This window comes from Budorcas taxicolor, chromosome 2 (assembly GCF_023091745.1).
Source record: "Budorcas taxicolor isolate Tak-1 chromosome 2, Takin1.1, whole genome shotgun sequence".
NCBI lineage: Eukaryota > Metazoa > Chordata > Mammalia > Artiodactyla > Bovidae > Budorcas > Budorcas taxicolor.
This window is the reverse complement of record NC_068911.1, coordinates 74,656,307-74,681,583: the sequence shown is the minus strand read 5'-3', so window position 1 is coordinate 74,681,583 and position 25,277 is coordinate 74,656,307. Positions and strand designations below refer to the sequence as shown.

The 25,277-nt window shown below is 38.1% G+C and overlaps 1 protein-coding gene across 1 annotated transcript in view; it reads right to left on the bottom strand.

Annotated features, from left to right (window-relative positions):
• The window catches only part of TTC21B (tetratricopeptide repeat domain 21B), a 93,877-nt gene extending 68,600 nt beyond the window's left edge, over positions 1-25,277 (bottom strand). Inside the window, exons 1-8 of the mRNA XM_052635458.1 lie at positions 25,233-25,277; positions 19,784-19,913; positions 19,584-19,694; positions 14,873-15,039; positions 12,510-12,632; positions 6,908-7,065; positions 1,636-1,720; positions 468-566 (exon numbers count right to left, since the gene is read on the bottom strand). Of these exons, the coding sequence (XP_052491418.1) occupies positions 468-566; positions 1,636-1,720; positions 6,908-7,065; positions 12,510-12,632; positions 14,873-15,039; positions 19,584-19,694; positions 19,784-19,913; positions 25,233-25,253 (894 nt within the window). The 5' untranslated portion in view covers positions 25,254-25,277. The remainder of the gene's footprint in view (positions 1-467; positions 567-1,635; positions 1,721-6,907; positions 7,066-12,509; positions 12,633-14,872; positions 15,040-19,583; positions 19,695-19,783; positions 19,914-25,232) is intronic.

Here is a 25,277-nt window from a genome sequence, read left to right as displayed (position 1 = left end):
ATCCCATTTCCAATTACCTTTTTATGGGTACTTGTCATAAAAATCATTTCTTTACTATTACAAAAAGTAAGACAGAAACCATTTCCTCAACCCAAATATTCTATTACTTACTTTAAAATGTTTAAAAAACAGTTTTAAAAACATAGAGCAAAGAACAACCTTAGTCATAAACCCTATGCTCTAGTTAAAATAAGTCACTTTCCACTTCCTTCTTCTGGAAGGCACTTCCCTATTCTTAAAGGATTCACAAGTGCCACTTCCTCCATGAACCCTCCAGGATGGCTTTTTACAGCTGGAAACTGTATCTCCTCTGAATTACCTCCCTTAAGAATGTATCACATATTCATAGGCATATCTATGAATTTTCAAGTATTTTCACTCTAGGTCATATGCTTTTTGGTGCCTCAACATTTGTGAGTAATTTTATATTTCCAGTTATAAATAACAGAGCTTTGCTGTACTCTTACAATTCTGCTGAAGGCTATTGTGATCGTATAAAAAAGTTGAGCATTCTGTGGTTCCACGGCATCCAATGCATTTCCTAAGTTTTCCAGTTGGGTGGCAGCCTAAAACAAAAGTATTCAGTATAATTTTAAAATACACTAAGAATAAAAATAGCATAATACAGGACATGTACATTAGTAAATCAGTATTTATAAGTTACAAAAAATCTTTGCTTTTATCAATTCCCCTTCTTCCAGTGAAATCATACGGTGCAAGAGGGTAAAGGATCCTTCCATAAAAAGTGTAATGATTATAAGTAAAAACTGCATTATAAAATGTGCTTCTTTAATAGTTGTTACTGAATAGAAACTTTTGGGTGATTTCCAAATATTCGAAGACATCTATAATATCCAGTTAACCATACATGCCAAGCTCCCTCTCCAATAATTTATGACACATATGAGATATGAATGATAATTTATTTACAAACATTAATATTATATGAGGTCAGTCCTTGGATTACCTACGTTGCCTAGTTTATATTTAAAATATTTTCGAGAACAAAAAAATCAGATACTTGAAAAATAATTTCAATGCCTGGAAAATTTACTCTAGAATTGCTCCTACTAAGATTCTTCTAGTATTTACTGAAGTACTTACTAGGTACTATCACATTAACCCATTTAACCCTAAATAAGAGTCTAAATCTATTATCTGTTATAATATTATTGACTTCAGAGTGGATTCTGGCATCCCATAAACCAAAATATACAATCAATGTGTTCATTACCAGAGAAACGTGTGCTTTATAAGGTTCAATGGGATTTCATTCTAACCCATTTAACTTATGCAAACTCAAGAAAATGAATTATGTTTTGTATGTTCTCTTCCATAACCAGTACCTCGTTACATTAATCATATATCATATGACACATGACTTTTACATAGAAACAGCATCTGATGTAATTAATAATTTTTAAAGCTTTCAAGGGTAATTTTAACTATATGATACTTTTGCTTTACTAGGTGATTTAAGATACCCACCTTTGTTAAGGTATATTCCTAGGACTCAACTAAAAACTGCCATGATATACATTCTAAAAGCAATTCAAGGCTCTTTAGTATGTGCATGTGTGTGTAACTAAATATATATTTAATACAGGAAAGTTATATAGTACAATACAACTTTACCTTCTCTATATCCCCCTCCCTACACAAATAGTAAAGGGCCAGCATTCTCAGTGCTTCCAAATTTTGATTATCTTGCAGCATCAACCTGCAAAAAAAATTTCAGTTAATGTTGAAATAAATTATGTTATTATTATTTGACAACTTGCAAAGTTGGTTTGCTGGTCTGATTACTCCATGGTTTAAGTAAGTAATTTTCACTAGTAAAATAACATCTCCTTTATAAAAATTATTAATCTCATTATTTAAAACCAAAAGAATCTCTGGATCTTTATCTTAATATGTTTATGAAGGCAAAATGGTTGTCTGAGGAGGCCTTAAAAATAGCTGAGGAAAGAAGAGAAATAAAAGGTAAAAGAGAAAAAGGAAAGATATACCCATTTGAATGCAGAGTTCCAAAGAATGGCAAGGAGAGAGAAGAAAGCCTTCCTAAATGAACAATGCAAAGAAATAGAGGAAAACAATAGAATGGGAAAGACTAGAGATCTCTTCAAGAAAATGAGAGATACCAAGGGAATATTTCATGCAAAGATGGGCACGATAAAGGACAGAAACGGTATGGACCTAACAGAAGCAAAAGATAGTAGAAGAGGTGTCAAGAACACACAGAAGAGCTATACAAAAAACATCTTAATGACCCTGATAACCACAATGGTTTGATCACTCACCTAGAGCCATACATCTTGAAGTGCGAAGTCAAGTGGGCCTTAGGAAGCATTGCTACAAACAAAGCTAGTGGAGGTAATGGAATTCCAGATGAGCTATTTCAAATCCTAAAAAATTATGCTGTGAAAGTGCTGTACTCAACAAGCCACCAAATCTGGAAAACTCAGCAGTGCCTACAGCACCAGAAAAGTTTTCATTCCAATTCCAAGTTTTCATTCCAATCCCAAAGAAGGGCAATGCCAGAGAAGGTCCAAACTACCACACAATTGCCCTCATTTCACATGCTAGCAAGGTAATGCTCAAAATTCTACAAGCTAGGCTTCAATGATATGTGAACTAATAACTTCCAGATGTTCAAGCTGGATTTAGAAAAGGCAGAGGTACCAGAGATCAAATTGCCAACATCCGTTGGATCACAGAAAAAGCAAGAGAATTCTAGAGGAACATCTACTTCTGCTTCATTGACTATGCTAAAACCTTTAACTGTGTAGATCACAACAAACTGTGGAAAACTCTTCAAACAGATGGGAATACCAGACCACCTTACATGCTCCTGAAAATCCTGTATGCAGGTCAGGAAACAAAAGTTAGAACCGGACGTGGAACAACAGACTGGTTCTAAATTAGGAAAGGAGTATGTCAACGCTGTATATTGTCACTCTGCTTATTTAACTTATATGCAGAATACATCATGCAAAATGCCAGACTGGATGAAGCACAAGCTGGAATCAAGATTGCCAAGAGAAATATCAATAACCTCAGATATGCAGATGATACCACCCTTATGGCAGAAAGCAAAGAACTCAAGAGCCTCTTGATGAAGGTGAAAGAGGAGAGTGAAAAAGCTGGCTTAAAACTCAACATTCACATAACTAAGATCATGGCATCTGGTCCCATCACTTCATAGCAAATAGATGGGGAAACAATGGAAGCAGTGAGACTTTGTTTTCTTAGGCTCCAAAATCACTGCACATGGTGACTGCAGCCATGAAATTAAAAGACACTTGCTCCTTGGAAGAAAAGCTATGACATACCTAGTAGCATATTTAAAAGGAGAGACATTACTTTGCTGACAAAAGTCCATATAGTCAAAGCTATGGTTTTTCCAGTAGTCATATACGAATGTGAGAGTTGGACCATAAAGAAGGCTGAGCATTGAAGAACTGATGGAACTGAACAAATGGGGTAACACGTTAGGTTTCTTATCATACATGGCATGCTACGTTATTAGCTGCAGCTTTTCACTCTCCCTGATACATGCTTTCTGCCATGTAACTGAACAGTTCCTCCTATAAATGCTGGCTTGTACTTCACTGCTTCTGACTACAACTTGGAGCTTTTTCTTGGCCAATAGGATGTGGACAGGAATGGCAGTGTGCCACCCCTGTTTCAGAGGCATTGCAGATTTCTGCTTGTCCTCTGCATCTCTGCCATCACCAGGAGAAGGGCTTCCTCTAAGAAGCTGGTGCTATTTGGCTGGAGCCCGGAGAACACCCTTAGAGCTGACCTGAGTCCAAACTGCAGTGAGGTTTCATGCCCTCTCAGCTGGACATGAAACTTGAAGCGGAGTCCCAGACACATCTGGACTGGGTCAGTGACCCTAGATGATCCACACCAAAGTGAGAAATGAGCACATATTATCACATGCCCTGAGAAATGTAGTTGCTTGCTGCACATCAGTAGCTGCCTAAAGATACTACTTATTTGGGATTAAAGAAATTCTCCCCAAATAATCTATAGGTTTCATGCAATTCAACCCAACATCTTATAAGGTTTTTGCATTTTTTTTTTAAACAATCTATTCTGATAGTCAACTGCAAGAGGCCAAGAAAACCATCAGAAAAGAAACATGATGGAGAACTTCTTAAAAGATGTCAAAATCCATTAGAAATATAGGAACGAACAGATTGAGTTAATAAGAAAAAAAGGACTAGTGAATACACAGGGGGGAAAAAATAGTTTTTAGCATTAAAAAAAATGCTCAATTTCAACACAAACAAGGAAGCGAAAATGAAAATAAGTTACCATTCTTATCCTACCAGATTGTTTTTTTAAAAAACAAAACTAAAAAACCTCACATTGACAATAGCCAAAATTCCTGAGGATAGGGGAGGGGACATTCAATAGACTAATGATGAGAGTATAAGTTGGTATAGTTTCCCACAACTCAGGAGTATTTATCCAATGTCAAATGTGTACATTTGAGGCCGGGAGCGCACTCTCTCCTCAAAGTCACTCTCCCCTTATCTGCCTGGGCTCTGGGCCACCCAATCTCCCAGCCACCTCTGCAGGCAGCTGTGGCCAGTGTGAGAGCAAGCAGTGTGTGCCATGTCTGGGCCTGGACTTTTAAGAAAAGCAGAATGACTCCTCCACACTCTTTCTTCTCTTGCCAGCTGGATACCAACATCGTGAGGTTTTAGGTAAAGGCAGAGCTGCAAGACAAAAAGAACTTAGGTTCCTTAAAGACAATGTGGAGAAAGGCTGACTGATCAAGTCTTACACCCACTCAAAACAGTTAAGATGACAAAAATAAACATATGTTTGTATCTACTTTTCACAGGAGCTTAGCTTACCCTAAAAAATAACATTCTCTTTAAATCAGTAATTTGTCATTTGTGAAACCATCCTCCAGAAATACTTCTCCATGTGTATAAAGACGTGTGTGTGTGTGTGTGTGGCTGAGTGGGTGGGTGTGTTCACTACAATAATTAGAATAGCAAAAAATTCAAAATAGCCTAAATGCCTACCAACAGGGAAAGATAAAATAAACTATATTTATGATCACCTTATAGACACCATTCATGGCTAATGAAATACTAAGTTAAAGAAAAATCGAGTTTAAAAACTATATAACAAGTCTGTTTATCACTTTTAAATGCCCCCACGATACACATATATATTTTGCACATTATTATGTAGATACTTCCAACACCCAGCCCACAGACAGTGCCTAGGAAAAAAATCTGAGAAGTATAAACATCAGAAACTTATTTATGCACAAACTGTGGCCTCCAAATACCACTTCTCAGTAAAAGGAGTTAGACTGCCCTGTACAATGGCCGATACCTATAATGGGTCCGTAAATACGCAAAATAACCCTGGTATATCTTGCCATATGCAACAGTACAGACACCACAAAAGACTTCTAGGATCATGTCATAAGGACTTGAAGAAGCTACTAATGACCAAAGATAAGTCAATCTGAGCAACTATAATAACCAAAATGGTTAGAAACACTCAAGTTTAATCCATATCACATAAACAAACAAACTCAAATCCTACTGGAGAATGCTAGGTCTGCACAGGGCCTTTTTTTACTTGTTTCTGAAACCTGGGAATAAGGTCACAGACTCAAGCATTTATCCAACTTTTCCTATATGAACTGTAACATTAGATAACGAACCAGCAGAAGTTTTTCTTTATACGAGTATTCTAACTAAGAAATGCAGAAGGAAAGATTAATCTTATGATAATCCTAAACCAAGTTCCCAAATATTAAGCATGAATTGCTACTAATATCACACAAAAAAGAGACAAGCAGAGATTATGTCTGTTTGATGGAAGAACACATCAATACTTATGAATTAACTGTCAGACAAAAACAAGTATTGAATGTGAATCTAACCAAGCCTCTGGATCCATCAACAATTTATTGGAAAAACTGAGTTTAAGCAACAAGTTATATGCTAATATGGCACACAATCAATACAATCCCTATCATGGAATACCTGCTGGATAAAAATCCTGGTTTCATTAACTTAACAGTAAGAAGAAAAAGAAGAGACTGCTGGAGAGAAAGAAGGAAAAGCAGAGGGGAAGAAGAGAGAGGGAACCATCCAAGGCCCTCAGACTTCAGAAGAAAAACTAAAATCTTTACAATGATGAACAAGGCCCTTCCCAACCTGGCACCCCTTCTTCCTCCAACCCTCTGTTCTGAGGTTACTGCCTAGCCATCTTGCTCCTTCCCACCCTTAACCATATGACAGGGACTCGCCTCAAGGACTCTGCACCTGCGTTTGCCTCTGTCTGCAACCTTCTCTGGAATGTCTGCATGCTTGCTCCCTCTGTCAAATGCCATCTTCTCAGAGGCCTTCCCTGATCAGCTGATAAAATAGAAGCCCTTCCCCCAACTCTCTATTTCACTTTCCAGCTTTACATTGTTTCCACTGAGCTTATAACTTTCTGCTACTGCTAAGTCACTTCAGTCGTGTCCGACTCTGTGTGACCCCATGGACTGCAACCACCCAGGTTCCTCTATCCATGGGATTTTCCAGGCAAGAGTATAACTTTCTAGCACCCTACAAAATTTATTTGTTTACTTATTACATGGTTCTTCTCATTTGAATATAAGCTTCATGAGGTCAGCAATTATTCTTCTGAAACTTAAGAGTATCTCAGAATAGCTACTCAGGTGTTAATATATATTTATGTAAATCAATAAATTCAGTCCTTAAAAAACAATGCAATGTCAAGGTTTTCTTCAACTCTATATTATTTGAAAAAAATCAAATTGAAAATATCTTATAGGAAAAACACACACATAGATTTTCTTTTTTCTCAAAATTAAAACCAGACCCAAAGAGATTTGTGAGATCTTGTTTTACTTAACCTCTGTGCTGTCTCAACCGTCTGGTCCCAGTCCTGCAAGGCTAGCTGCAGTTTCATTTTCTTTACAAAAGCAGGAAGGAAACCTGGAAAATTCATGATTATCTGGTTCACAGTCTCCAGAGCACCTGAATAATTCTGGCGCATCTCAAGGCATTGTGCCTAATGGGAGAAAAAAGTGAAAAGTGGCATCAAAACTGTGATCGTATACACTTAGGTTCTCACAGCAGGTGAGGTAGAATTCTAGTACTTCACATTTTCTGTATTTTTGCTTTCTGACCTTTCTGTAAGGAATAGTCATCACTTTAATAATCAGAAAAGTTTTAATCAAACAAAATTTTGAAACATCACACAGAATCAAAATATTTTATACAATACATGATTTTGTTTTAAAATTCACTTTAAATAACAGAAATATAATTATAGGATAAAAATTTTTAAGTATTTATCGAAACAAATGTATTTATAACAGAAAAAATTACCTTTTAGAATAAAATATTTCCAGGATATCTGTAAGTAGCATCTAAAACTAAGAAATTTTAATCTTAAAAAAAAAATTACTTTCAGCCTTAAGAAAATTTTAGAGATAAGCAATATAAATTGCAAAACTATCTCAATATTTTCACTTCTAAGAATTATCTTAAAGACATAACTGGATATATAAGGCAGAATTATTTACAATAGACAAAGTTAAAGTAACCCAAAATGCGAAAGCCTTTGACTGTGTGGATCACAATAAACTGTGGGAAATTCTGAAAGAGATGGGAATACCAGACCACCTGACCTGCCTCTTGAGAAGCCTGTATGCAGGTCAGGAAGCAACAGTTAGAACTGGACATGGAACAACAGACTGGTTCCAAATAGGAAAAGGTGTACGTCAGGCTGTATATTGTCACCCTGCCTACTTAACTTATATTCAGAGTACATCATGAGAAATGCTGGGCTGGAAGAAGCACAAGCTGGAATCAAGATTGCTGGGAGAAATATCAATCACCTCAGATATGCAAATGACACGCTTATGGCAGAAAATGAAGAGGAACTAAAAAGCCTCTTGATGAAGGTGAAAGAGGAGAGTGAAAAAGTTGGCTTAAAGCTCAACATTCAGAAAACGAAGATCATGGCATCTGGTCCCATCACGTCATGGCAAATAGATGGGGAAACAGTGGAAACAGTGTCAGACTTTATTTTAGGGGGCTCCAAAATCACTGCAGATGGTGACTGCAGCCATGAAATTAAAAGACACTTACTCCTTGAAAGGAAAGTTATGACCAATCTAGACAGCATGGTAAAAAGAAGAGACATTACTTTGTCAACAAAGGTCCGTCTAGTCAAGGCTATGGTTTTTCCAGTGGTCATGTATGGATGTGAGAGTTGGACTATAAAGAAAGCTGAACACTGAAGAATTGATGCTTTTGAACTGTGGTGTTGGAGAAGACTCTTGAGAGTCCATTGGAATGCAAGGAGATCCAACCAGTCCACCCTAAAGATCAGTCCTGGGTGTTCGCTGGAAGGACTCCAATACTTTGGTTCACCTGATGCGAAGAGCTGACTTATTTGAAAAGACCCTGATGCTGGGAAAGATTGAGGGCAGGAGAAGGGGATGACAGAGGATGAGATGTCTGGATGGCATCACCAACTCAATGGACATGGGTTTGGGTGGACTCCGGGAGTTGGTGATGTACAGGGAGGCCTGACGTGCTGTGGTTCATGGGGTCACAAAGAGTTGGACGTGACTGAGTGACTGAACTGAACTGAACCCAAAATGGCCACATAGCATTAAATGACAGCATATTCATTTAATAAGATTTCAGGTGCCATTAAAGGTCATTATGTTAATTTGTAGGTCTATACTTAAGAAACAAAGAGATGTCATTTACAATATAATAAGTTTACCTGGTTATCTCCAATGCTGATATTTATTTTTAATTCAGATATTACTGTATTCTAAAATTTTTCTACAATGTACATGTAATTACTTTCATGGTCAGAAAATATAAATCTACAAATATAATATGTGCTTTAAGAACAGATGATGAGGCCTATTTATCATATGTCAGATTTTTTAAAACGTGTTACTGAATCCCCTTCAGGAGTAAATTTAGTCCTAGAATATCTCAGTTCAAAATGAGCATCTGCCTCAACATATGCACAGTATAACTGCAATACATTCCTGAAATCAGTTTGAGATTATATTCCCATAGAATTAAAGGAAAAGTGTGAGAACCATCCAATGATGCCACTGACTGCATCAAAATAAATTACTTAAACTTCTCAACGGCATACAGTAATAGCAAAAAAGAAGAAAATAGAAAGCCCAGAGATAAATCCACGCACCTATGGACACCTTATTTTTGACAAAGGAGGCAAAAATATACAATGGATTAAAGACAATCTCTTTAACAAGTGGTGCTGGGAAAACTGGTCAACCACTTGTAAAAGAATGAAACTAGATCACTTTCTAACACCATACACAAAAATAAACTCAAAATGGATTAAAGATCTAAACCTAAGACCAGAAACTATAAAACTCCTAGAGGAGAACATAGGCAAAACACTCTCAGACATAAATCACAGCAGGATCCTCTATGACCCACCTCCCAGAATATTGGAAATAAAAGCAAAAATAAACAAATGGGACCTAATTAAACTTAAAAGCTTCTGCACAACAAAGGAAACTATAAGGAAGGTGAAAAGACAGCCTTCTGAATGGGAGAAAATAATAGCAAAGGAAGCAACTGACAAACAACTAATCTCAAAAATATACAAGCAACTTATGCAGCTCAATTCCAGAAAAATAAATGACCCAATCAAAAAATGGGCCAAAGAACTAAACAGACATTTTTCCAAAGAAAACATACAGATGGCTAAGAAACACATGAAAAGATGCTCAACATCACTCATTATCAGAGAAATGCAAATCAAAACCACAATGAGGTACCATTTCATGCATGTCAGAATGGCTGCGATCCAAAAGTCTACAAGCAATAAATGCTGGAGAGGGTGTGGAGAAAAGGGAACCCTCTTACACTGTTGGTGGGAATGCAAACTAGTACAGCCACTATGGAGAACAGTGTGGAGATTCCTTAAAACACTGAAAACAGAACTGCCTTATGACCCAGCAATCCCACTGCTGGGCATATACACCGAGGAAGCCAGAATTGAAAGAGACACGTGTATCCCAATGTTCATTGCAGCACTGTTTATAAATAGCCAGGACATGGAAACAACCTAGATGTCCATCAGCAGATGAATGGATAAGAAAGCTATGGTACATATATAGCATGGAATATTACTCAGCCATTAAAAAGAATCCATTTGAATCAGTTTCTAATGAGATGGATGAAACTGGAGCCTATTATACAGAATGAAGTAAGCCAGAAAGGAAAACATCAATACAGTATACTGACGCATATATATGGAATTTAGAAAGATGGTAATGATGACCCTGTATGCGAGACAGCAAAAGAGACACAGATGTATAGAACAGTCTTTTGGACTCTGTGGGAGAGGGCAAGGTGGGGATGATTTGGGAGAATGGCATTGAAACATGTATAATATCATATATGAAATGAATCGCCAGTCCAGGTTTGATGCATGATACTGGATGCTTGGGGCTGGTGCACTGGGACGACCCAGAGGGATGGTACAGGGAGGGTGGTGGGAGGGGGGTTCAGGATGGGGAACACGTGTACACCCGTGGCAGATTCATGTTGATGTATGGCAAAACCAATACAATATTGTAAAGTAATTAACCTCCAATTAAAATAAATAAATTTATATTAAAAAAGATAATTTTAAAAAATATATAGACACTCTTGGAATCTGAAAAGCTGGTAACTTAAAAATAACAAAATCATGCCAACAGAGCGTATCTAGTACTTCCTTAGACCATTACCTCCCACGTGAACGCAACATATATTAAATTTGCTATAGTTGACTCATTGGGAAAGACCCTGATGCTGGGAGGGATTGGGGGCAGGAGGAGAAGGGGACGACAGAGGATGAGATGGCTGGATGGCATCACCGACTCGATGGACGTGAGTTTCAGAGAACTCCGGGAGTTGGTGATCGACAGGGAGGCCTGGTGTACTGTGCTGTGATTCATGGGGTCACAAAGAGTCAGACACGACTGAGCGGCTGAACTGAACTGAACTGAAATTTGCTATATAATTGGTTCATATCATTCCTGGTTGGAATTCAACTAATGCAAGTCTCTGGCTGAATGAACTGAAAAATATATACATAATTGGAATGGGTTATGTCAGAAAAAGAATTTAAACTAGTCTAAAAAGTATTAGAGGAAAAGGGAAAATCCTCCTAAGCAGCTTATATTAACACTTGAAACAGCCCTACCTGCGAAGATTATCTACTAGCTTTGCTTTAAGGACTAGAGAGGAAGAGAAATGAGACAGAAAAAAACAAAAAAAAAACACTAAAACTTGCTATATGCCCATAAGCTCTAGCAGCGCCATTAGGCAAAATCTGAATCCAATCAGTACGAATTCTAGCTGTCCTGTTGACAAGCATCTGAACAAGCTCACTAGTCATGGACATTGACAAGAGCAATGTAGGGATATTGGCAGTAGCCAAGACATTAATAATCCTCTTTTTCTTTTTTATCCCCTCCCCCAAATCACTAATTTAATAGACTGTTTTCCTAACATAAATTTAGTTTCTTTTCGCTGAAATTAAAAAAAAAAAAATTTTAAGGCATTCAAAGTCATCAATGGGATTGAAGAAAGTCCAAATTAAACATTTCCAACCACCAATGATTTCTAATGACTTTGCCACTTGGTTATCCCTCCCAGTGTATGGGTAAGTGAGATCATGTTATTTCTCTTTTCATCGTCTGCCAATCTACCCAGATCAAAGCAAGAGCCAAAGGCTTTACAGAAGCAGCCACCTTCTCATCCCCATCCTATCCATACTCACCAGCCCTGACACTCATCTTCTTTCCCTCAATCCTTCACTTCTCTCCCCTTCACTCATTTTGCTTTAGTCTCCAGACTAAACGAATATGCCTTAAGGTATATGAACTCTCTACCCATCTATTTGTAATGCTCTCCCTAGGGGCCCACATGGCTTTAAACCTTACCTCCTATACATCTTTGCTCAAATGTCACTTTCTCTGACTACAACATTTAAAACCGCTTTCATACCCAGTTGTACTTCTCGCTCTATATTCTTCCATTGTACTTATCACCTTCTAATATACTATATAATTTGCTTCGTTTATTGTCTCTCTCCACCAGTAGAACATACGCTTCATAAAAGAAAGACATTTTATTTTGCTCAGGGTATCCCTAGTATCTAGAGTGATGCCTCACACATATTAAGACACATCATATATGTTTGGTGAGTAAATAATGTAGGAACCATCACAACGAACAACAGCAACAACAAAAACAATTAAAATTGATCCAGGATTTAACAATTTGGCAGGGAGTACTTTTCCCTAGTTTACTATTCATTGTCCCATACAAATGCAGTTGAGAGTTGAAAGTAACATTTAAAACCATAATTTTGAGCTACTTAGTTTTGTTCAGTTTCAGATATATTACAAATAAATTTTAAAACATCATTTTATTAATCTAACTCCAACTTACCTTACCCAGTAGAGCAAAAATATCATTCCCATCTTGCAATCCCTCTTCAAAGTATCTTAATGCTTTTTTAGTATAAGGTTCTTTTCTTCTTGTAATATCAAGCCATGCTCTCAAAACCTGTCCCTGTAAAACAAATAATTCTAATATTTTATTTTTTCTTGGACATGAAAGAAACAAATGTGGATGGAGTTAAACTCCACATCATTCTTTTTTGTAATCAGTCACAAAAATCACTCTATTGAATAATCTTATTTTAAAAAACTGCAATAAAATCACTGTCAAGCCCTTGCCAGCCTAGAGTCTTGAGAACTATTATGAGTTTCAGTCTTTAAGATTACTACTATAGTCAGCATTAATATGAAGAAGTTTGTAAAATATTCCATTAATGCTAAATAACCAATATTCTTACATGGGGCTTTTTAAATAAACTATTATTAATAACTGTTAAACATGTAATTCAGTACATAAATAAGAATTTGTTACTTTTTTGGGGGAAACAGACCAAATGAAATAAGATGAGGAAGAAGTTCCTTGTTGCACATTTAGTAAATAATAAGATAATCTGGCAACTATCTCATTCTCTTTGACTAGTTCAGTGAGATTCAAAAAAAGGATAAAATGCCCTCAGAAATTTAAAAATGAAGCAGTCATGAATATTTACCTTCAAAAATGTTAGTAAGCCAATGGGCTGTAAGGTTTATAGGATTAGAAATAAGATGGATACTCGTATATTATTTTTCTTTTTAATGCCAATTAAAAAATTATGAAATCTGCTCCTTTGTAAAAAAAAAAATTCTAGGCGAATTACCAAATCTTCTAAATCTTCAACTAAGATCATATTTACTTCCCTGTATTATACCTGAAAAGACAGGTAAGAATTCTTATTGTTTTAATTGGAGGCTAATTACTTTACAATATTGTATTGGTTCTGCCACACATCAACATGAATCCGCCATGGGCGTACACATGTTCCCCATCCTGAACCCCCCTCCCGGGTAAGAATTCTTAAACAATGCTATTTCTACTCACTAGATCACTGTCCTTATTTGAACTGTTTCAAACTTGTGGATGATTCCCAACCTTTATTTCTAGTCTAACACCTCTTCTAATTTTTTCTCTTCCTTCCAAAAGTTTATCTACTGTCTCCATCTCACTGTTCTGCCAGTGCCTGAAATATAGCACATCTAAAGGCAAACACATCATCTCTCTCCAAGATTACCTTCTCATCCCAATGTATTTTCTATCCACGTTAACTGGTCTCTGAATTGTCCAGGCTTAAAACTTCAAAGAGACATCCTTGATATCTGACACCTCAGTATCTTTCCTGCACTATTTATAATAAGTTGTAAATTCCTGCAGATATTTGATAATTTTCAAGTCCCTATCCACTGTATAATTTTAGTGTAGATCCTTAAAACCTTTGGCAGAAAGTACTACCTTTGCAAAGGGGCCTGCATTCTGGTTTCTTCCCAGGCCAGTTCATCCTGTAAACCTTTGCTAAATTCATATTCTGAATTTTCACTTTAAAGTATCACTGACATGATTAAAAATCTTCAATGACCCTTAATGCATATCAAATTAGACACAAATATTTGTACCTACCCATCAAGATCCTTCAATGTGTCCCAATCTACTTTTCCAAACTTTTCTTCCATTCTCTGTTTACCCTAAACTCTGGTCTGATGTGAGGTTCTCACTGTACCCAGAACCTACATGTCTCCTTGTTTTCCTTATTTCCGTATTATCTCCCATTTGGGTATATCTAATTCCCTTTTCCATAAGCTTTGCTGCTGGAAACTGTATCCATCTTTCAAATTTTAGCTCAAACACTACTACCTTCAAGAAATTCTTCTTCATTCTCCTAACGTTTATGTAATGGGTGAATAGTGCCAGGCACAAAGTAAATGAGCAATAAATGCTAACTAATATTTCCCTGCACATTTTAATCACACTTCTCATTCCATTTGTCAATTTTCTCATAATATTGACTGGGTATGTGCTCTACAACACTGCTAGGTGATTCGTTCATGAAAGTAAAGCTTATGCATTTCTTGTCTTTCTATTAACAGTGCACACAAAGGTGCCCTGTACCTAGAGCAGTTCGATAAGGAGAGTGGGAAGGAAGGAAAGAGAAAGGACAGGAAGGAAGGGAGGGAAGGAGGCAGGAAGGGGGTCTCATCAAGAGCTAATAGACTGCATTAAAAAAAGCAACCTAAGAAAACCAGAATTTTATAAAATATTAAAATAAAGCTGTTACTTATAAAGTGAGCATAGAGTGGGCAATAACAAAGAATACCACTGAATATATAAACAACATTAAGCTTTCTTTAATGATACTATTTCAAAATAAGAAAATCAGCTACCTCTTTACTCCCATTTGATATCTTGATCATTCGGTCAATATATTCTCTCGCTTTATCATGCCGACCAATGTGCCACAAAAACAAGCCTGCATGGTACAAAACTTTTGGTCCAGCTCCTTTACGCTGCTCTTTCACTCTGGCATCTGACTCGAGAATAGCTTCTCTATCTGGGAGAGGGAAAAACACATTAAGTGAAAATTAAATTCTAGATCAAGAGTTTATGATAGGTCAGATGATTAACAGCAGAGAATATAGTTCTTCTCTTTATAGCAACACTACTAGAAATAAATGCAAGAAATATGCAAGCCCCCAGATCAAAGCAGATGGTGACTGCAGCCATGAAATTAAAAGATGCTTGGTCCTTGGGAGAAAAATTATGACCAACCTAGACAGCATATTAAAAAGCAGAGACATTACTTTGCCAGCAAAGGTCTGTCTAGTCAAAGCTATGGTTTTTCCAGTAGTCATGTATGGATGTGAGAGGTGGACTATAAAGAAAGCTGAGAGCCGAAGAATTAATGCTTTTGAACTGTGGTGTTGGAGAAGACTCTTGAGAGTCCCTTGGACAGCAAGGAGATCCAACCAGTTGATGCTAAAGGAAATCAGTCCTGAATATTCATTGGAAAGACTGATGCTGAAGCTGAAACTCTAATACTTTGACCACTAGATGCGAAGAACCAACTCATTGGAAAAGACCCTGATGCTGGGAAAGACTGAAGGCGGGAGGAGAAGGGGACGACAGAGGATGAGATGGTTGGATGACATCACTGACACAATGGACATGAGTTTGAGTAAACTCTGGGAATTGGTGATGAACAGGGAGGCCTGGCATGCTGCAGTCCATGGGGTTTCAAAGAGTCAGACACAATTGAGCAACTGAACTGAACTAAGTAATTTAAAATTTCCTAGTAGCTACAAAGAAGTAAAAAGAAAGAAGTAAAATTGACTTTAATAATATATTTTATTTAACCCAATATATCCAAATGATCATTTCATTTGGATTTGAAAATTAAGAAGATAATTTCCTTTTCTTCTCCTTCTTTCTAAATTCTGATATGCACTTTACACAAAGCACATCTCAATTAAGATGCTAAATTTTCTTCAGAAAATCTTGATATATCTTAGATTTCATGAAATTTATTTTGGAAAAAACACAATCATATATTTATCCTAAACATATTTCTAACAACTGAATCAACTACCAGTAAAAGTAAATTAATTAAATTTAAAATTCATATCAAGTACGACACATTTCAAATGCTCTACAGCCATGTGTAGCTAATGACTACTGTGACCACACTGCCATTCTACAGTTTACGTCATTCTCAAGACATAAAAAAAAAGTTAGTAATGACTCTAATACAGGACAATTATTAAGGGAAAATCCAGAACTAGTAGTCAAATTACCCTAATTCTTAATCCAATTCTAAAACATATGTCAGGCTGCTGTCATAGGCCAATGAAAAGTGGTATAATTACTGCTACTTATATAGTTTAACGGGCTTCCCCGGTGGCTCAGAGGTTAAAGCGTCTGCCTGCAATGCGGGAGACCTGGGTTCGATCCCTGGGTTGGGAAGATCCCCTGGAGAAGGAAATGGCAACCCACTCCAGCATTCTTACCTAGAGAATTCCATGGGCAGAGGAGCCTGGTGGGCTACAGTTCACGGGGTCGCAAAGAGTCGGACACGACTGAGAGACTTCACTTACATAGTTTAATGGGCTTCCCAGGTGGCGCTAATGGTAAAGAATCTGCCTGTCAATGCAGGAGAAACAAGACACGTGGGTTCAATCCCTGGGTTGGGAGGGTCCCCTGGAGAAGAGAACGGCTACCCACTCCAGTACTCTTGCTTGGAGAATCTCATGGACAGAGGAGCCGGACAGGCTACAGTCCATGGGTCACACATGACTGAGTGACTTCTAGAACTCTAATTGCTTCTATTTAATCTGTTATGTATGTGCTTAGGACACAAATGTCAATTAGATCCAAATCCTGAGTTGAATCAGAATGTGGATCAGTCAGGTAATAGGAAAAAGAAATGTGAAAGTTGAGGGAAATGGCTACCAAGGCAAGGTACATGACTCTTCCTCTTAACTCTAGTGATACAAACTTAAGTGAAGGATTACCAAGGTACAACTTTTTGAATTTAGGAAACAAAATCGCATTCCGTAGGGCCAGATTGCTTGACAAGATATCCCTTCTGCCCAACACAGCCATGTAACACCTTCAGAAGTTCTCATCAAATAGTCGTAATACAGAAACAGAACTTATCAGGGGAGAAGCAGGCATTGCACCTTCCTGCCTACATTTCCATCAAGTGGAGAATCAGTTAGCTCACAAAGCTGGCTTTTGCCAGATATCAGCTCCAGTTCTTAATGCATCACAGCCTTTTCATAACCAGGGCTTTCATCAATATTCAGGAAGAATGTACAATCTAGGCCCTTTCTCAGGGAGACTGACAGGTTTCTGGGCCTCTCCTGAGTTCAAGCCCACTCAGCATCATCTATACAAAGTCCAGTGAGGACTCCGGTGTCTCTAAACAATACTTCTGCTTCCATCTTTTTAGTGTCCTGGAAATCACATTTTGCAACAGAACCAGTACTCTTGGGAATAACCAATTAAATGACAACTTGTCTCCAGGAAGAAAATATTTTGTTACTTTTTTTTTTAGGCTTACTGACTACATTTTTTTGGGCTCCAAAATCACTGCAGAAGGTGACTGCAACCATGAAATTAAAAGATGCTTACTCCTTGGAAGAAAAGTTATGACCAATTTAGATAGCATATTGAAAAGCAGAGACATTACTTTACCAACAAAGGTCCATCTAGTCAAGGCTATAGTTTTTCCAGTGGTCATGTATAGATGTGAGAGTTGGACTGTGAAGAAGGCTGAGCACCAAAGAATTGATGCTTTTGAACTGTGGTGTTGGAGAAGACTCTTGAGAGTCCCTTGGACTGCAAGGAGATCCAACCAGTCCATTCTGAAGGGGATCAGCCCTGGGATTTCTTTGGAGGGAATGATGCTGAAGCTGAAACTCCAGTACTCTGGCCACCTCATGCGGAGAGTTGACTCATTGGAAAAGACTCTGATGCTGGGAGGAATTGGGGGCAGGAAGAGAAGGGGACGACAGAGGATGAGATGGCTGGATGGCATCACTGACTCAATGGATGTAAGTCTGAGTGAACTCCAGGAGTTGGTGATGGACAGGGAGGCCTGGCGCGCTGCAATTGATGGGGTCGCAAAGAGTCGGACGCAAATGAGCGACTGAACTGAACTGACTACATCAGCTTTCCTATGCATACTCTCTGCTGCAGCTATACACACTCCTGCTGGAACACAGAGAAAGGGGATCCAGGGAGCAGCCTAGTCCTGAACCATTTTGACATATCTGCCCACCAACTTCTCCTGTCTGACAAATATGCTTTATACTCAAACCCTACAAGATCAATCTCCATTTCCACAAAACCCTCCCAGCCTACTGCTATGGATAAACAGTACATGCCATTTTCAATTAATTATGGATTCATCTGTTTTATTTTGTATCATTTTACTTAATAATAACATTAGTATTTAATCTCTGTAGGTTTAACATTTTCTTTCCCAACTAAATTATAAACTGATATTGCAGATCACTTCTTACAATTCTTGTGGCTCCTCTTCAGCATTCCCCATGTTTTCAACACCAGGGACCAGTTCCAGAAAGACAATGTTACCACAAACTTGGAGGGGGCTGGTCTGGGAATGATTCAAGTGCATTACATCTATTGTGCATTTTATTCCTCATCTAATACTGCCACTGATCTGACAGGAGGTACTGGTCTACCACCCTAAGGTTGAGAACCCCTTGCTTTATCTCATACAGTCCCTTGCAGAAAGTATCTAGTTGTTAGATCTGTTTACAAGATAAACATATTAAATAACATCTTATTGATTTGTACACGTATATGTGTGGGAAGGATGTGATACTCTAATTAAGAAAAAACTGTTTTCTATTATTTAAAAAAATTCTATGACATTTGGTAAGTGTCCAATTACTTGAAACAAGATCTTTTTATGATGCTATTAGCTGTTACTAGATATGTATGGATGAATACAATATTATTTCTTTGTTACTACCTAAAATTTTCATACTGTTCTACCTCAGCCATTAAGATACACTAAATATTAAGATAGTTCACATAATTTTAATTGCCGGTTTATGTATAAAGTTCCTTATATAATCTAGTCATATCTCCCAACCTACTACTGGATAAAAATTTACTGAGTATCTTAAAAAGAGCTAACCTCCTTGCGGGATATAAGAGCTTTTAAGAAGCTTAAGATATAGTAGAAGAGAGGAAACACATTTAACTATATATGCACACAAGTTAAAGTCGGCTGCTACAGAGTAATTTAGGTATAAGCCTGTTTTGAGCGGTCCTTTTTTGGTTTAACCATTGGTAATACATAGTCACCTTTGTATCAATTCAAACAATACCTACAGACTAATGAAACTTCTGCCATAGGATATAAGAAATATGAAAGCTAGAGAAGACTCATATTTCTTGTGCTTAATAAACTTAAGGTCTTGTTAGGATGATAAAACAAATATGATATTAATAGTATCCACAGACAATATATAATACAGTATGAACAGACTGAAGGTTAAGGTAATTGACAAAAATCAAACTGAGTAGAAAAAACGGTCTAAGCATTATACTTAAATACTATACCTGGATTAGGGCTCATTTTATGAGCATATATCAGTGCAATTAGAGAACAAAGTGATACATCTTGTTTGTTTTTAATAGCCTCAAATTCTCGAAGAGCTTCTTGAATTTTACCTGAAAATCAAAACCACAAAGTGAAAAATTATTCTTGGTGCAAAACAAGAATTTAAAACTTGTGGGAGTGCTTAATAATTAGCACGTACCTTCCATTAATGTAGCATAGGCATGATAAAACCTGAAGACTGGGTCACTGCCATAGCTCTTCATTCCCTCACCGGCAACAAGTAACACATGGTGGAAATACCCCTCCTGACAGTAGTAATTAATCAAAGCCTAAAAGGAAATAAAGTTAAGAGAGATTCCAATGTTCTGAAATACTCTAACAAGCAGGCATTAATCTAAGACCTTGAATAATCTACAACTTACTGTATTTTTTCTTCTAAGTTCCTTAAAATATTGTTAAAGGCTGGCACTTAGTACTAAGGAACGTAGAACACAATGAACATAAGACTACTAAAATAACAATATTTTCTAATAATTTCAGTCTTTTTCTCCTAAATGCTTTCTTAACAATATTGAAGTCAGAGTACTTTCAATTACAAAAAAAAGTTAAAAAAAGACCAGAGGCTTCTATAGTCAGACTATAGGTTTCTTAAAACAAACAAACAAACAATACTTTGTTTCTATACTGTTTTTGTAGCATCACAAAGTAACGACCTATTAAACCCAGCAATTTATTGTCAAAGATTATGTTTTCTGAGTTCCACAATAAATAAATGTCAGTAAAACAAAGAATCTATTTTTTAAAGGAATTCACTCTCTTCAGGCTTTTTTTAAAATTATATGATTCATATACAAGGCAGAAAACTACTATCAGCTATGCTAAGTCGCTCCAGTCGTGTCCGACTCTTTGAGACTCCATAGACTGCAGTCCCCCAGGCTCCTCTGTCCACGGGATTCTCCAGGCAAGAGTACTGGAGTGGTAGCCATGCTCTTCTCCAGGGGATTTTCCCAACCCACGGATCAAACCTGTGTCTCTAATGTCTCCTGCACTGATAGGCAGGTTCTTTCCCACTAGCGCCACCTGGGAAGCCCACTACCAGCTATGCTTCATACCGTTTTCCTCAGGATGTTATCTAAGGCTTAGTTGCCAACCTAATCAAAGAGGGAAACCATCCTCCATACTCCCCATCACTGAGATACACCTGATTCACCTCCGCGAACCAATTCAGGCCATTCCATACCTGTCTAGTGTGACTCTTCAGCTGCCTCATCTGTGAGAAACACAAATGAAGCACTCACTGACAGGGTTCAGATGAGTGTCTATCCAGCTCCTTTTCTCCCCCCACAGTCTACTGTTTCTGGAGGGTTATAGTCTGAGAGCTTTTCTAGAACAGTCAGGCAAACGTCCTCCGTAGCCTTCACTATGATTCCCTCCTCCGGTTGCCGTTCTCTGCTCCCATCTCAGCCACGGTTTCTTCACAGTGTGACTCAGATGCCATTTCCAAGACCCCCACAGCACATCTCAGAAGAGCGCAGGTTTCCTCCAGAGCTGCTCCCCTCAGGTTGCAAGTGACCTTTTGGTTTGCCACAACTAAGGACACTTTTGGGGCTTCCCTGGGGTCTCAGATGGAGACTCGGGTTGGATCCTTGGGTTGGGAAGGTCCCCTGGAAGAGAGCATGGCAACTCACTCTAGAATTCTTGCCTGGAGAATTCCATGGACAGAGGAGCCTGGCAGGTTACAGTCCACAGGATAGCAAAGAATTGGACACTTTTAATATCCTCTTACTTGATTTTCTGTTCAGCATTTAGTATCGCTAAGCACCTATATAACTCTCCTGAAAGGCAGGAGATTTTATGATAACATAAAAAGGACATGGATTTTCAAGTAAAAACACCTGGTTTCAAATTTCTGGTCTATCTGACAGCACCTCAGTTTGCTCACTGATAAAATGCTGGAAGTTATCATGAGGATTAATTGAATTATCATATTCAATTCCCCCTATTCGGGGGGGGGGAAGTTCCTCCAAACTCCATATGTTGATGATATTAAAACAAAAACACGTGTCAAGACCTCTCATCGCAGCTCCAGATTTCCATTCTCAGTTTCTCCACCACCGAAGCCAGACACCTAGTGAGAAGTTCTCTCTTCCTGTTTGCACACTCCCCCTAAGTCCAACCAGTTAGCAGGCTCTTCTGTTGCTCTAGTCTACCTCCCACTTCCTGCATCAGTTTCTACTGTCTTGGTTCAGGTTAGAGTGTCCAGTCCCAAAACATCTGAGTGCCACACACCGGACAAAGTACAGCGACTATAAAGACGAAGAAGACATGGTTCTTGTCCCAGAAAAGCCCCAGAAATGCTTAAAATTTTAAACTGAGACTAGAATCTAAAGACTATTTGACCACACATCTATAGTCAATTAATCTTCAACAAAGGAGTTAAGAATATGTTGGAGTTACAGATACAATGGAGAAAAGACCATCTCTTCAGTAAGTGGTGTTGGGAAAGCCGAACAGTGGCATGTAAATCAATGAAGTTAAAACACAACCTCACACCACATATACAAAAAAACCTCACTGACTTAAAAACTAAAAAAAAAAAAAGTGACACCATAAAATGCCTAGAAGAGAACTTAGGCAAAACATTCTCTGACATAAATTGTATCATTTGTTTTCTTAGGTCAGTTTCCCAAGACAATAAAAATAAAAGAAAAAATAAACAAATGGGACCAAATCAAACTTAAAAGTTTTTGCATAGCAAAGGAAATCATAAATAAAACGAAAAGGCAACCTATGGACTGGGAGAAAATATTTGCAAAATATACAAACAGCTCATACAACTCAGAAACAACAACAAAAAGACCCTAACAACCAAATAGAAAAATGGACATAAGACCTAAACAGACATTTCTCCAAAGACATACAGATGGCCAACAGACACATTAAAAGATGCTCAACATCGTTAATTATGACAGAAATGCAAATCAAAACTACAATGAAATATCACCTCACACCAGCCATCATTAAAAAAAATCTACAAATAACAATTGCTGGAGAGAGTGTGGAGAAAAGGGAACCCTCCTACACTGTTGGTGGGACTGTAAGTTGGTACAGTCACTATGGAAAACAATATGGAGGTTACTCAAAAAATTAAAAATAGAGTTGCCATATGATCCTGCAGTCTCACTCTCGGGCATATATCTGGAGGAAACTGTAATTCAAAAAGGCATATATACCCCAATGTTCACAGCAGTACTATTTACAATAGCCAGGACATGGAAGTAACCTAAATGTCCCTCAACAGAGGAATGAATAAAGAACATGTAGCACATGTATATACACACACATAATGGAATGTTAATAATAAAAATGCCATTTTGCAGCAACATGGATAAACCTAGAGATTATCATACTAAGTGAAGTCAGAAAGACTAATAACATGTGATATCACTTATATGTGGAATTAACATACAACACAAATGAACACAGAAACAGATTCACAGACAGAGAGAAGAGACTGGTGGTAGCCAGGGAGGAAGGGAGACAGGGAAGGGACAGATTGGGAATTCGGAGTTAGCAGAAACTATTATATAGAGAATGGATAAACAACAAGGTCTCCACTATAGCACAGGGAGCTACATTCAATATCCTGTGATAAACCACAATGGGAAAGAATATGGAAAAGAATTAACTCATTTAACTATAAAGAAGTAACTCAGTTAATTATAACTGAGGCACTTTGCTGTACACTAGAAATACAGCATTGTTAATCAACCATACTTCAAGAAAACAAAGTTTTTAAAAGACTGAAAAGTAGTGTAGCAAATGCAAGAAAAGACCTTATAAACTGCTTTGGGAATGCAGGAGAGTGAGGTTGGGGTATGGGAGGAGAGAAGAGTGGGGAGGACTTAGAAACTGATTCTATTCACAAACTCCTACTTCCTACATACATACTCTTACCTATTCCTCTTCATGATTCATAAGGAAGTCGGCCAAAAGAGGAACTCAAACAACACAGAGGGTAGAATTAAGCCATGATTCACCGGGACCAGGTGAGGATGGAGAGGACTAAAACCATCCTTGTATGCTGGAGCGGGGACTGGCACACTGCGGCCTGTGGGCCACATCTGGCCTGCTGCCTGCTTTCACACAGCCAGCAAGTCAACATGTTCAAACGGTGGAGGAAAAAAAAGAGAAGAAAAATATAACATATGAAACTTACATGAAATTCAACTTTCAGTGTCCGTAAGTAAAGTTTTATTGGAACAAAGCCACGCTCATTTGCTTAAGTATTGTCTATGGCTGTTTTTATGCTATGATGGCAGACTCGATACCACGGAGACGCTATGGTCGATAATGCCTGAATATGTACCACCTGGCCCATTATAGAGAAAGGTTGCCATTTCTAAAGGCTTAAGTAGAACAGAGATAATTGGAAGAGGAGGTTGGAGAAAAAGCTGGGGTCAAGAAGGACCTCCTATTGAGTTGATTCTCTAGTCTAAGTGATGACACTTAAGACTAGAACATGCTAAAATCAACACTTTTTAGCATGAGAAGTGTTTTTATTGAAAAGTTCATTTAGGTGGCAATTTGAAGAACTAATTTACGGGGACGGGGAAAGCTCCACAGGAAAATAAAGTTTCAGACAAAAAAGCAAAAGACACTATCACTTGGCTAAGTGTTCTCCATCCACTCATCACCAGCAAACACGCTACACACTGCATTCACCTGCTTATGGACTAACTCCTCCCTTCCTCAAATGTAGAAAAATTTGAGAAGGTTTTTCTTAGCTTTATTATTGCAGGGCTTATTATCTGCAGGGTTTTTTATCTTCAGGGCTTAGAACAATGCTAGACACATGGGACACATTCAATAAACATTTGTTGAATTAATTTAATTAAGGTTTTCGCCAGCAATAGACTATAAAATCGATGAAGGCGGGGACTGTTCTATTCATTACTATGCCCAGTTCCACTGGACACACAGTGAGCCCTTCTTCAACATGTGTTGAACAAGGGAATCAATGAACAAATGAATGGAGATCATGATCCTAAAAAGTAACTTATTTAATTTCCAAGTTTCATATCTTTGTTTTCGTATCATCATTTCTTAAGTGGATCATTAAATATTTGCCGAAGAGATGTATCAGTGATAAACAGAGTTTTTGTTCAGTCGCTTAGTCGTGTCCGACCATCACCCTAATACTTCATTTTCAAGCCTATGTCTTTAATTGATTTCATAAAATCTTTTTGCTTCTTTACTGTCGCTGGGGGATTGCTGACACTAGTTTGCTGGAGTCCTTAAAAATCGCACCTCGGAGTCGCACTCGGTGTCATAAAGTGACTAAAAACCTTATGTGCAAACAAGGTACAAAAAAAGTAAACACGACCAGCAGGGTGGGACAAGCACACTAACGGCAATTCGGAAAGCAGCGCGTGGGGAACGCTGCCCGACATGCATATAAGGAGGGTCGGCGGAGGGAGAGCAGGCGATGTAAATCACAGGCCGGCGCCCCAAAAGGGGACACCCAGCCAGACTGGGCAGCGGGCACAGCAAGTAACAACGGCCTCGCCCGGTCGGCGCGCTTCCCCACGCCCCCCAGCCCCTCGCCATCCCCCCACAGCAACACGCGGCATGTCCTGCCCGCTCACCTTCAGCCCCTGCGAGTCCATGGCTTCCCCAAGGCCAGGCCGCAG